Source organism: Salmo salar, chromosome 07 (assembly GCF_965601325.2).
Source record: "Salmo salar chromosome 07, fSalSal1, whole genome shotgun sequence".
NCBI classification, from domain to species: domain Eukaryota; kingdom Metazoa; phylum Chordata; class Actinopteri; order Salmoniformes; family Salmonidae; genus Salmo; species Salmo salar.
This window is the reverse complement of record NC_138297.1, coordinates 59,155,001-59,167,553: the sequence shown is the minus strand read 5'-3', so window position 1 is coordinate 59,167,553 and position 12,553 is coordinate 59,155,001. Positions and strand designations below refer to the sequence as shown.

The 12,553-nt window shown below is 52.4% G+C and overlaps 1 protein-coding gene across 2 annotated transcripts in view; it reads left to right on the top strand.

Moving 5' to 3' along the window:
* The window catches only part of LOC106609608 (exocyst complex component 4), a 260,309-nt gene that overhangs the window by 154,680 nt on the left and 93,076 nt on the right, over positions 1 to 12,553 (top strand). For both annotated transcript variants that reach the window (XM_045722267.2, XM_045722266.2), the window contains exon 11: positions 12,178 to 12,400. In XM_045722267.2, coding sequence (XP_045578223.1) covers positions 12,178 to 12,400 — 223 coding nt within the window. The remainder of the gene's footprint in view (positions 1 to 12,177; positions 12,401 to 12,553) is intronic.

Below are 12,553 nucleotides of genomic sequence, written 5' to 3'. Positions count from 1 at the left end.
CCTCTCTCTAGCCCTGCTGTCCCCTAATATAGTCACCTAGAGCCTTCTACAGAGCCCTCTCTCTAGCCCTGCTGTCCCCTAATATAGTCACCTAGAGCCTTCTACAGAGCCCTCTCTCTAGCCCTGCTGTCCCCTAATATAGACACCTAGAGTCTTCTACAGAGCCCTCTCTCTAGCCCTGCTGTCCCCCAATATAGACACCTAGAGCCTTCTACAGAGCCCTCTCTCTAGCCCTGCTGTCCCCCAATATAGACACCTAGAGCCCTCTCTCTAGCCCTGCTGTCCCCCAATATAGACACCTAGAGCCTTCTACAGAGCCCTCTCTCTAGCCCTACTGTCCCCTAATATAGTCACCTAGAGTCTTCTACAGAGCCCTCTCTCTAGCCATGCTGTCCCCCAATATAGACACCTAGAGCCCTCTCTCTAGCCCTGCTGTCCCCTAATATAGACACCTAGAGTCTTCTACAGAGCCCTCTCTCTAGCCCTGCTGTCCCCTAATATAGACACCTAGAGCCTTCTACAGAGCCCTCTCTAGCCCTGCTGTCCCCCAATATAGACACCTAGAGCCTCCTACAGAGCCCTCTCTCTAGCCCTGCTGTCCCCCAATATAGACACCTAGAGCCTTCTACAGAGCCCTCTCTCTAGCCCTGCTGTCCCCTAATATAGTCACCTAGAGCCTTCTACAGAGCCCTCTCTCTAGCCCTGCTGTCCCCTAATATAGACACCTAGAGTCTTCTACAGAGCCCTCTCTCTAGCCCTGCTGTCCCCCAATATAGACACCTAGAGCCTTCTACAGAGCCCTCTCTCTAGCCCTGCTGTCCCCCAATATAGACACCTAGAGCCCTCTCTCTAGCCCTGCTGTCCCCCAATATAGACACCTAGAGCCTTCTACAGAGCCCTCTCTCTAGCCCTGCTGTCCCCCAATATAGACACCTAGAGCCCTCTCTCTAGCCCTGCTGTCCCCCAATATAGACACCTAGAGCCTTCTACAGAGCCCTCTCTCTAGCCCTGCTGTCCCCCAATATAGACACCTAGAGCCCTCTCTCTAGCCCTGCTGTCCCCCAATATAGACACCTAGAGCCTTCTACAGAGCCCTCTCTCTAGCCCTGCTGTCCCCCAATATAGACACCTAGAGCCCTCTCTCTAGCCCTGCTGTCCCCCAATATAGTCACCTAGAGCCTTCTACAGAGCCCTCTCTCTAGCCCTGCTGTCCCCTAATATAGACACCTAGAGCCCTCTCTCTAGCCCTGCTGTCCCCCAATATAGACACCTAGAGCCTTCTACAGAGCCCTCTCTCTAGCCCTGCTGTCCCCTAATATAGACACCTAGAGCCCTCTCTCTAGCCCTGCTGTCCCCTAATATAGACACCTAGAGCCCTCTCTCTAGCCCTGCTGTCCCCCAATATAGTCACCTAGAGCCTTCTACAGAGCCCTCTCTCTAGCCCTGCTGTCCCCTAATATAGACACCTAGAGCCCTCTCTCTAGCCCTGCTGTCCCCCAATATAGACACCTAGAGCCTTCTACAGAGCCCTCTCTCTAGCCCTGCTGTCCCCCAATATAGACACCTAGAGCCCTCTCTCTAGCCCTGCTGTCCCCCAATATAGTCACCTAGAGCCTTCTACAGAGCCCTCTCTCTAGCCCTGCTGTCCCCTAATATAGACACCTAGAGCCCTCTCTCTAGCCCTGCTGTCCCCCAATATAGACACCTAGAGCCCTCTCTCTAGCCCTGCTGTCCCCCAATATAGACACCTAGAGCCTTCTACAGAGCCCTCTCTAGCCCTGCTGTCCCCCAATATAGACACCTAGAGCCTTCTACAGAGCCCTCTCTCTAGCCCTGCTGTCCCCCAATATAGACACCTAGAACCTTCTACAGAGCCCTCTCTCTAGCCCTGCTGTCCCCCAATATAGTCACCTAGAGCCTTCTACAGAGCCCTCTCTCTAGCCCTGCTGTCCCCCAATATAGACACCTAGAACCTTCTACAGAGCCCTCTCTCTAGCCCTGTTGTCCCCTAATATAGACACCTAGAGTCTTCTACAGAGCCCTCTCTCTAGCCCTGCTGTCCCCCAATATAGACACCTAGAGCCCTCCTCTAGCCCTGCTGTCCCCCAATATAGACACCTAGAGCCTTCTACAGAGCCCTCTCTCTAGCCCTGCTGTCCCCTAATATAGTCACCTAGAGCCTTCTACAGAGCCCTCTCTCTAGCCCTGCTGTCCCCTAATATAGACACCTAGAACCTTCTACAGAGCCCTCTCTCTAGCCCTGCTGTCCCCCAATATAGTCACCTAGAGCCTTCTACAGAGCCCTCTCTCTAGCCCTGCTGTCCCCCAATATAGACACCTAGAGCCTTCTACAGAGCCCTCTCTCTAGCCCTGCTGTCCCCTAATATAGACACCTAGAGCCTTCTACAGAGCCCTCTCTCTAGCCCTGCTGTCCCCCAATATAGACACCTAGAGCCTTCTACAGAGCCCTCTCTCTAGCCCTGCTGTCCCCCAATATAGACACCTAGAGCCCTCTCTCTAGCCCTGCTGTCCCCCAATATAGACACCTAGAGCCTTCTACAGAGCCCTCTCTCTAGCCCTGCTGTCCCCTAATATAGTCACCTAGAGCCTTCTACAGAGCCCTCTCTCTAGCCCTGCTGTCCCCTAATATAGACACCTAGAGTCTTCTACAGAGCCCTCTCTCTAGCCCTGCTGTCCCCCAATATAGACACCTAGAGCCCTCTCTCTAGCCCTGCTGTCCCCCAATATAGACACCTAGAGCCTTCTACAGAGCCCTCTCTCTAGCCCTGCTGTCCCCTAATATAGACACCTAGAGCCTTCTACAGAGCCCTCTCTCTAGCCTTGCTGTCCCCCAATATAGACACCTAGAGCCCTCTCTAGCCCTGCTGTCCCCCAATATAGACACCTAGAGCCTTCTACAGAGCCCTCTCTCTAGCCCTGCTGTCCCCCAATATAGTCACATAGAGCCTTCTACAGAGCCCTCTCTCTAGCCCTGCTGTCCCCCAATATAGACACCTAGAACCTTCTACAGAGCCCTCTCTCTAGCCCTGCTGTCCCCCAATATAGACACCTAGAACCTTCTACAGAGCCCTCTCTCTAGCCCTGCTGTCCCCCAATATAGTCACCTAGAGCCTTCTACAGAGCCCTCTCTCTAGCCCTGCTGTCCCCCAATATAGACACCTAGAACCTTCTACAGAGCCCTCTCTCTAGCCCTGTTGTCCCCTAATATAGTCACCTAGAGCCTTCTACAGAGCCCTCTCTCTAGCCCTGCTGTCCCCCAATATAGACACCTAGAGCCTTCTACAGAGCCCTCTCTCTAGCCCTGCTGTCCCCTAATATAGACACCTAGAGCCTTCTACAGAGCCCTCTCTCTAGCCCTGCTGTCCCCTAATATAGACACCTAGAGCCTTCTACAGAGCCCTCTCTCTAGCCCTGCTGTCCCCCAATATAGACACCTAGAGCCTTCTACAGAGCCCTCTCTCTAGCCCTGCTGTCCCCTAATATAGACACCTAGAGCCTTCTACAGAGCCCTCTCTCTAGCCCTGCTGTCCCCCAATATAGTCACCTAGAGCCCTCTCTCTAGCCCTGCTGTCCCCCAATATAGACACCTAGAGCCTTCTACAGAGCCCTCTCTCTAGCCCTGCTGTCCCCCAATATAGACACCTAGAGCCCTCTCTCTAGCCCTGCTGTCCCCCAATATAGACACCTAGAGCCCTCTCTCTAGCCCTGCTGTCCCCTAATATAGACACCTAGAGCCTTCTACAGAGCCCTCTCTCTAGCCCTGCTGTCCCCTAATATAGACACCTAGAGCCTTCTACAGAGCCCTCTCTCTAGCCCTGCTGTCCCCCAATATAGACACCTAGAGCCTTCTACAGAGCCCTCTCTCTAGCCCTGCTGTCCCCCAATATAGACACCTAGAGCCCTCTCTCTAGCCCTGCTGTCCCCCAATATAGACACCTAGAGCCTTCTACAGAGCCCTCTCTCTAGCCCTGCTGTCCCCCAATATAGACACCTAGAGCCCTCTCTCTAGCCCTGCTGTCCCCCAATATAGACACCTAGAGCCTTCTACAGAGCCCTCTCTCTAGCCCTGCTGTCCCCCAATATAGACACCTAGAGCCCTCTCTCTAGCCCTGCTGTCCCCCAATATAGACACCTAGAGCCTTCTACAGAGCCCTCTCTCTAGCCCTGCTGTCCCCTAATATAGTCACCTAGAGCCCTCTCTCTAGCCCTGCTGTCCCCCAATATAGACACCTAGAGCCCTCTCTCTAGCCCTGCTGTCCCCCAATATAGACACCTAGAGCCTTCTACAGAGCCCTCTCTCTAGCCCTGCTGTCCCCCAATATAGACACCTAGAGTCTTCTACAGAGCCCTCTCTAGCCCTGCTGTCCCCCAATATAGACACCTAGAGCCTTCTACAGAGCCCTCTCTAGCCCTGCTGTCCCCCAATATAGACACCTAGAGCCTTCTACAGAGCCCTCTCTCTAGCCCTGCTGTCCCCCAATATAGACACCTAGAACCTTCTACAGAGCCCTCTCTCTAGCCCTGCTGTCCCCCAATATAGTCACCTAGAGCCTTCTACAGAGCCCTCTCTCTAGCCCTGCTGTCCCCCAATATAGACACCTAGAACCTTCTACAGAGCCCTCTCTCTAGCCCTGTTGTCCCCTAATATAGACACCTAGAGTCTTCTACAGAGCCCTCTCTCTAGCCCTGCTGTCCCCCAATATAGACACCTAGAGTCTTCTACAGAGCCCTCTCTCTAGCCCTGCTGTCCCCCAATATAGACACCTAGAGCCCTCTCTCTAGCCCTGCTGTCCCCCAATATAGACACCTAGAGCCCTCTCTCTAGCCCTGCTGTCCCCCAATATAGACACCTAGAGCCTTCTACAGAGCCCTCTCTCTAGCCCTGCTGTCCCCTAATATAGTCACCTAGAGTCTTCTACAGAGCCCTCTCTCTAGCCCTGCTGTCCCCCAATATAGACACCTAGAGCCTTCTACAGAGCCCTCTCTCTAGCCCTGCTGTCCCCTAATATAGTCACCTAGAGCCTTCTACAGAGCCCTCTCTCTAGCCCTGCTGTCCCCTAATATAGACACCTAGAGCCTTCTACAGAGCCCTCTCTCTAGCCCTGCTGTCCCCTAATATAGACACCTAGAGCCTTCTACAGAGCCCTCTCTCTAGCCCTGCTGTCCCCCAATATAGACACCTAGAGCCTTCTACAGAGCCCTCTCTCTAGCCCTGCTGTCCCCCAATATAGACACCTAGAGCCCTCTCTCTAGCCCTGCTGTCCCCCAATATAGACACCTAGAGCCTTCTACAGAGCCCTCTCTCTAGCCCTGCTGTCCCCCAATATAGACACCTAGAGCCCTCTCTCTAGCCCTGCTGTCCCCCAATATAGACACCTAGAGCCTTCTACAGAGCCCTCTCTCTAGCCCTGCTGTCCCCCAATATAGACACCTAGAGCCCTCTCTCTAGCCCTGCTGTCCCCCAATATAGACACCTAGAGCCTTCTACAGAGCCCTCTCTCTAGCCCTGCTGTCCCCCAATATAGACACCTAGAGTCTTCTACAGAGCCCTCTCTAGCCCTGCTGTCCCCCAATATAGACACCTAGAGCCTTCTACAGAGCCCTCTCTCTAGCCCTGCTGTCCCCCAATATAGACACCTAGAGCCTTCTACAGAGCCCTCTCTCTAGCCCTGCTGTCCCCTAATATAGTCACCTAGAGCCTTCTACAGAGCCCTCTCTCTAGCCCTGCTGTCCCCCAATATAGTCACCTAGAGCCTTCTACAGAGCCCTCTCTCTAGCCCTGCTGTCCCCCAATATAGACACCTAGAGCCTTCTACAGAGCCCTCTCTCTAGCCCTGCTGTCCCCCAATATAGACACCTAGAGTCTTCTACAGAGCCCTCTCTCTAGCCCTGCAGTCCCCCAATATAGACACCTAGAGCCTTCTACAGAGCCCTCTCTCTTGCCCTGCTGTCCCCCAATATAGACACCTAGAGCCCTCTCTCTAGCCCTGCTGTCCCCCAATATAGACACCTAGAACCTTCTACAGAGCCCTCTCTCTAGCCCTGTTGTCCCCTAATATAGTCACCTAGAGCCTTCTACAGAGCCCTCTCTCTAGCCCTGCTGTCCCCCAATATAGACACCTAGAGCCTTCTACAGAGCCCTCTCTCTAGCCCTGCTGTCCCCTAATATAGACACCTAGAGCCTTCTACAGAGCCCTCTCTCTAGCCCTGCTGTCCCCTAATATAGACACCTAGAGCCTTCTACAGAGCCTTCTCTCTAGCCCTGCTGTCCCCCAATATAGACACCTAGAGCCTTCTACAGAGCCCTCTCTCTAGCCCTGCTGTCCCCTAATATAGACACCTAGAGCCTTCTACAGAGCCCTCTCTCTAGCCCTGCTGTCCCCCAATATAGTCACCTAGAGCCCTCTCTCTAGCCCTGCTGTCCCCCAATATAGACACCTAGAGCCTTCTACAGAGCCCTCTCTCTAGCCCTGCTGTCCCCTAATATAGACACCTAGAGTCTTCTACAGAGCCCCCTCTCTAGCCCTGCTGTCCCCTAATATAGTCACCTAGTCTTCTACAGAGCCCTCTCTCTAGCCCTGCTGTCCCCTAATATAGACACCTAGAGCCTTCTACAGAGCCCTCTCTAGCCCTGCTGTCCCCTAATATAGTCACCTAGTCTTCTACAGAGCCCTCTCTCTAGCCCTGCTGTCCCCTAATATAGTCACCTAGAGCCTTCTACAGAGCCCTCTCTCTAGCCCTGCTGTCCCCCAATATAGACACCTAGAGCCTTCTACAGAGCCCTCTCTCTAGCCCTGCTGTCCCCCAATATAGACACCTAGAGTCTTCTACAGAGCCCTCTCTCTAGCCCTGCTGTCCCCCAATATAGTCACCTAGAGCCTTCTACAGAGCCCTCTCTCTAGCCCTGCTGTCCCCCAATATAGACACCTAGAGTCTTCTACAGAGCCCTCTCTCTAGCCCTGCTGTCCCCCAATATAGACACCTAGAGCCCTCTCTCTAGCCCTGTTGTCCCCCAATATAGTCATCTAGAGCCTTCTACAGAGCCCTCTCTCTAGCCCTGCTGTCCCCTAATATAGACACCTAGAGCCTTCTACAGAGCCCTCTCTCTAGCCCTGCTGTCCCCCAATATAGTCACCTAGAGCCCTCTCTCTAGCCCTGCTGTCCCCCAATATAGACACCTAGAGCCTTCTACAGAGCCCTCTCTCTAGCCCTGCTGTCCCCCAATATAGACACCTAGAGCCTTCTACAGAGCCCTCTCTCTAGCCCTGCTGTCCCCCAATATAGACACCTAGAGCCTTCTACAGAGCCCTCTCTAGCCCTGCTGTCCCCCAATATAGACACCTAGAACCTTCTACAGAGCCCTCTCTCTAGCCCTGCTGTCCCCCAATATAGACACCTAGAGCCTTCTACAGAGCCCTCTCTCTAGCCCTGCTGTCCCCCAATATAGTCACCTAGAGCCCTCTCTCTAGCCCTGCTGTCCCCCAATATAGACACCTAGAGTCTTCTACAGAGCCCTCTCTCTAGCCCTGCTGTCCCCTAATATAGACACCTAGAGTCTTCTACAGAGCCCTCTCTCTAGCCCTGCTGTCCCCCAATATAGACACCTAGAGCCTTCTACAGAGCCCTCTCTCTAGCCCTGCTGTCCCCCAATATAGACACCTAGAACCCTCTCTCTAGCCCTGCTGTCCCCTAATATAGACACCTAGAGCCTTCTACAGAGCCCTCTCTCTAGCCCTGCTGTCCCCCAATATAGACACCTAGAGCCTTCTACAGAGCCCTCTCTAGCCCTGCTGTCCCCCAATATAGACACCTAGAACCTTCTACAGAGCCCTCTCTCTAGCCCTGCTGTCCCCTAATATAGACACCTAGAACCCTCTCTCTAGCCCTGCTGTCCCCCAATATAGACACCTAGAGCCTTCTACAGAGCCCTCTCTCTAGCCCTGCTGTCCGCTAATATAGACGCCTAGAACCTTCTACAGAGCCCTCTCTCTTGCCCTGCTGTCCCCCAATATAGACACCTAGAGCCTTCTACAGAGCCCTCTCTCTAGCCCTGCTGTCCCCCAATATAGTCACCTAGAGCCTTCTACAGAGCCCTCTCTCTAGCCCTGCTGTCCCCTAATATAGACACCTAGAGTCCTCTCTCTAGCCCTGCTGTCCCCCAATATAGACACCTAGAGCCTTCTACAGAGCCCTCTCTCTAGCCCTGCTGTCCGCTAATATAGACACCTAGAACCTTCTACAGAGCCCTCTCTCTAGCCCTGCTGTCCCCCAATATAGTCACCTAGAGCCTCCTACAGCGCCCTCTCTCTAGCCCTGCTGTCCCCCAATATAGACACCTAGAGCCTTCTACAGAGCCCTCTCTCTAGCCCTGCTGTCCCCCAATATAGTCACCTAGAGCCTTCTACAGAGCCCTCTCTCTAGCCCTGCTGTCCCCTAATATAGTCACCTAGAGCCTTCTACAGAGCCCTCTCTCTAGCCCTGCTGTCCCCCAATATAGACACCTAGAACCCTCTCTCTAGCCCTGCTGTCCCCTAATATAGACACCTAGAGCCTTCTACAGAGCCCTCTCTCTAGCCCTGCTGTCCCCTAATATAGTCACCTAGAGTCTTCTACAGAGCCCTCTCTCTTGCCCTGCTGTCCCCTAATATAGACACCTAGAGCCTTCTACAGAGCCCTCTCTCTAGCCCTGCTGTCCCACAATATAGTCACCTAGAGTCTTCTACAGAGCCCTCTCTCTAGCCCTGCTGTCCCCCAATATAGACACCTAGAGCCCTCTCTCTAGCCCTGCTGTCCCCCAATATAGTCACCTAGAGCCTTCTACAGAGCCCTCTCTCTTGCCCTGCTGTCCCCCAATATAGACACCTAGAGCCCTCTCTCTAGCCCTGCTGTCCCCTAATATAGTCACCTAGAGCCTTCTACAGAGCCCTCTCTAGCCCTGCTGTCCCCCAATATAGACACCTAGAGCCTTCTACAGAGCCCTCTCTCTAGCCCTGCTGTCCCCCAATATAGACACCTAGAGCCCTCTCTCTAGCCCTGCTGTCCCCCAATATAGACACCTAGAGCCTTCTACAGAGCCCTCTCTCTAGCCCTGCTGTCCCCCAATATAGACACCTAGAGCCCTCTCTCTAGCCCTGCTGTCCCCTAATATAGTCACCTAGAGCCTTCTACAGAGCCCTCTCTAGCCCTGCTGTCCCCCAATATAGACACCTAGAGCCTTCTACAGAGCCCTCTCTCTAGCCCTGCTGTCCCCCAATATAGACACCTAGAGCCTTCTACAGAGCCCTCTCTAGCCCTGCTGTCCCCCAATATAGACACCTAGAGTCTTCTACAGAGCCCTCTCTCTAGCCATGCTGTCCCCCAATATAGACACCTAGAACCCTCTCTCTAGCCATGCTGTCCCCCAATATAGACACCTAGAGCCCTCTCTCTAGCCATGCTGTCCCCCAATATAGACACCTAGAGTCTTCTACAGAGCCCTCTCTCTAGCCCTGCTGTCCCCCAATATAGACACCTAGAGCCCTCTCTCTAGCCATGCTGTCCCCCAATATAGTCACCTAGAGCCTTCTACAGAGCCCTCTCTCTAGCCATGCTGTCCCCCAATATAGACATCTAGAGTCCAGACATCATAGGAGTCTTCCCTGGCTCCGTCCTTCCTTCCATTCTTCCTTCCATCTCCCTTCCTTCTTGTTCATTCATTCATTTCCTTCCTTTCTTCATTCCTTCCCTTCTTCTGTTCAGCCTCTCCATCTTTCCTGCTTTCTTCCCTACCTCACTTTCTCCCTTCCTTCCTTCCTTCCTTCCTTCCTTCCTTCCTTCCTTCCTTCCTTCCTTCCTTCCTTCCTTCCTTCCTTCCTTCCTTCCTTCCTTCCTTCCTTCCTTCCTTCTCCTCTCCCTCCATAGTTCCAACTCTGAATAGATGTGTCCCCCTTCACCCTGATGTGAAGGATGTGATTTATTTGTGTGTGTTAAGCTGTAGCGGACACACTCGCTCTTGCGTGGAGGTGTGCTGTGGTGTGTGTGTGTGTGACAGGCCTAGTGATTATCAGTGATTCCTTGACAAATGAGGTGTGTATGGTGCTCCCCAGCCCTTCCATTGCTGTGTGACCCTATCTGACCAACTCAACAGCTAGTTAAACACTCACCCATGTAGATCGGAGGACGCCAGTGTTTTCAAGGACTTATCCCGAGCAGTTTGTCCAAGTTGTGCTGGACTGGTCATGGAAACATCCTGGCACGTTATCGCCCTTTAACTCTTAACTTTTCTAAAAGTATGAATACAGTCTGCACGGTAATTATTCTCTCCAAATTAGTTCGCAATACTACCACTCATTTCGGTAACGCAATGCCCCTCTGTTTATTTAATGGGAATACATTATCGCCTCTTTATCATGGGTATTACAGCATCTGTGTTCTGCAGCTAGAGGAACTACTTCTAACGTTCCTAGAGGGGTTAAATGTGGAAGACACATTTCAGTTGAAGGCATTCAGTCGTACAACTGACTAGGTATCCCCCCTTTCCCTTTACAACTGACTAGGTATCCCCCCTTTCCCTTTACAACTGACTAGGTCTCCCCCCTTTCCCTTTACAACTGACTAGGTACCCCCCTTTCCCTTTACAACTGACTAGGTATCCCCCCTTTCCCTTTACAACTGACTAGGTATCCCCCCTTTCCCTTTACAACTGACTAGGTATCCCCCTTTCCCTTTACAACTGACTAGGTATCCCCCCTTTCCCTTTACAACTGACTAGGTATCCCCCCTTTCCCTTTACAACTGACTAGGTATCCCCCTTTCCCTTTACAACTGACTAGGTATCCCCCCTTTCCCTTTACAACTGACTAGGTATCCCCCCTTTCCCTTTACAACTGACTAGGTATCCCCCTTTCCCTTTACAACTGACTAGGTATCCCCCCTTTCCCTTTACAACTGACTAGGTATCCCCCTTTCCCTTTACAACTGACTAGGTATCCCCCCTTTCCCTTTACAACTGACTAGGTATCCCCCTTTCCCTTTACAACTGACTAGGTATCCCCCCTTTCCCTTTACAACTGACTAGGTATCCCCCCTTTCCCTTTACAACTGACTAGGTATCCCCCCTTTCCCTTTACAACTGACTAGGTATCCCCCCTTTCCCTTTACAACTGACTAGGTATCCCCCCTTTCCCTTTACAACTGACTAGGTATCCCCCCTTTCCCTTTACAACTGACTAGGTATCCCCCCTTTCCCTTTACAACTGACTAGGTATCCCCCTTTCCCTTTACAACTGACTAGGTATCCCCCTTTCCCTTTACAACTGACTAGGTATCCCCCTTTCCCTTTACAACTGACTAGGTCTCCCCCCTTTCCCTTTACAACTGACTAGGTATCCCCCTTTCCCTTTACAACTGACTAGGTATCCCCCTTTCCCTTTACAACTGACTAGGTATCCCCCCTTTCCCTTTACAACTGACTAGGTATCCCCCTTTCCCTTTACAACTGACTAGGTATCCCCCTTTCCCTTTACAACTGACTAGGTATCCCCCCTTTCCCTTTACAACTGACTAGGTATCCCCCCTTTCCCTTTACAACTGACTAGGTATCCCCCTTTCCCTTTACAACTGACTAGGTATCCCCCTTTCCCTTTACAACTGACTAGGTATCCCCCTTTCCCTTTACAACTGACTAGGTATCCCCCCTTTCCCTTTACAACTGACTAGGTATCCCCCCTTTCCCTTTACAACTGACTAGGTATCCCCCTTTCCCTTTACAACTGACTAGGTATCCCCCCTTTCCCTTTACAACTGACTAGGTATCCCCCTTTCCCTTTACAACTGACTAGGTATCCCCCCTTTCCCTTTACAACTGACTAGGTATCCCCCATTTCCCTAAGTGGCCCTGTGTGGCTCAGTTGGTAGAGGCTGGTGCTTGCAGCGCCAAGGATCGTTGCTTCGTTTCCCACTGGGGCCACCCCCAAGAACAATGTATGCACGCTCTGGATAAATATATATATCTATATCCAGGCTAACATTGCTGTAGCCTTCTTGTACAGTTTCTCTGATGTTGCACTAACATTCCTGTCCAGTCTCTGTTTCACCCCATAAGTTTATCCAGGCTAATGTTGCCGCAACGTTCCTCTCCACTCTCTCTAACTTTCCCTTAACATTGTCCCCCCCAAGGTTCATCAATGAGACGGAGCAGAACATGGGTCCACCGGGCCAGGCCAAGCAGTGCCAGCTCCGGACCTTCCTGACCTACTACATCAACGACCTGTTCCTGCACCAGGTCAGAACAGAGATCAACAAGGAGATCCAGGCCGTCAGCAAGACAGCAGATCCACTGAAAGTCCTGGCTAGTGCTGATACTATGAAGGTCCTGGCGGTGCAGAGGCCCCTGCTGCAGGTGAGGGGGGCCGGGAACACACACACACACACACACACACACACTCGCAGGACACGCATATTCACAAATGGGTACATAATGTGATATGGTAAACATGGAAATCATACAACTGTCTGTGTGAACATATTTATGCAGACACGAATGCTTACTTCT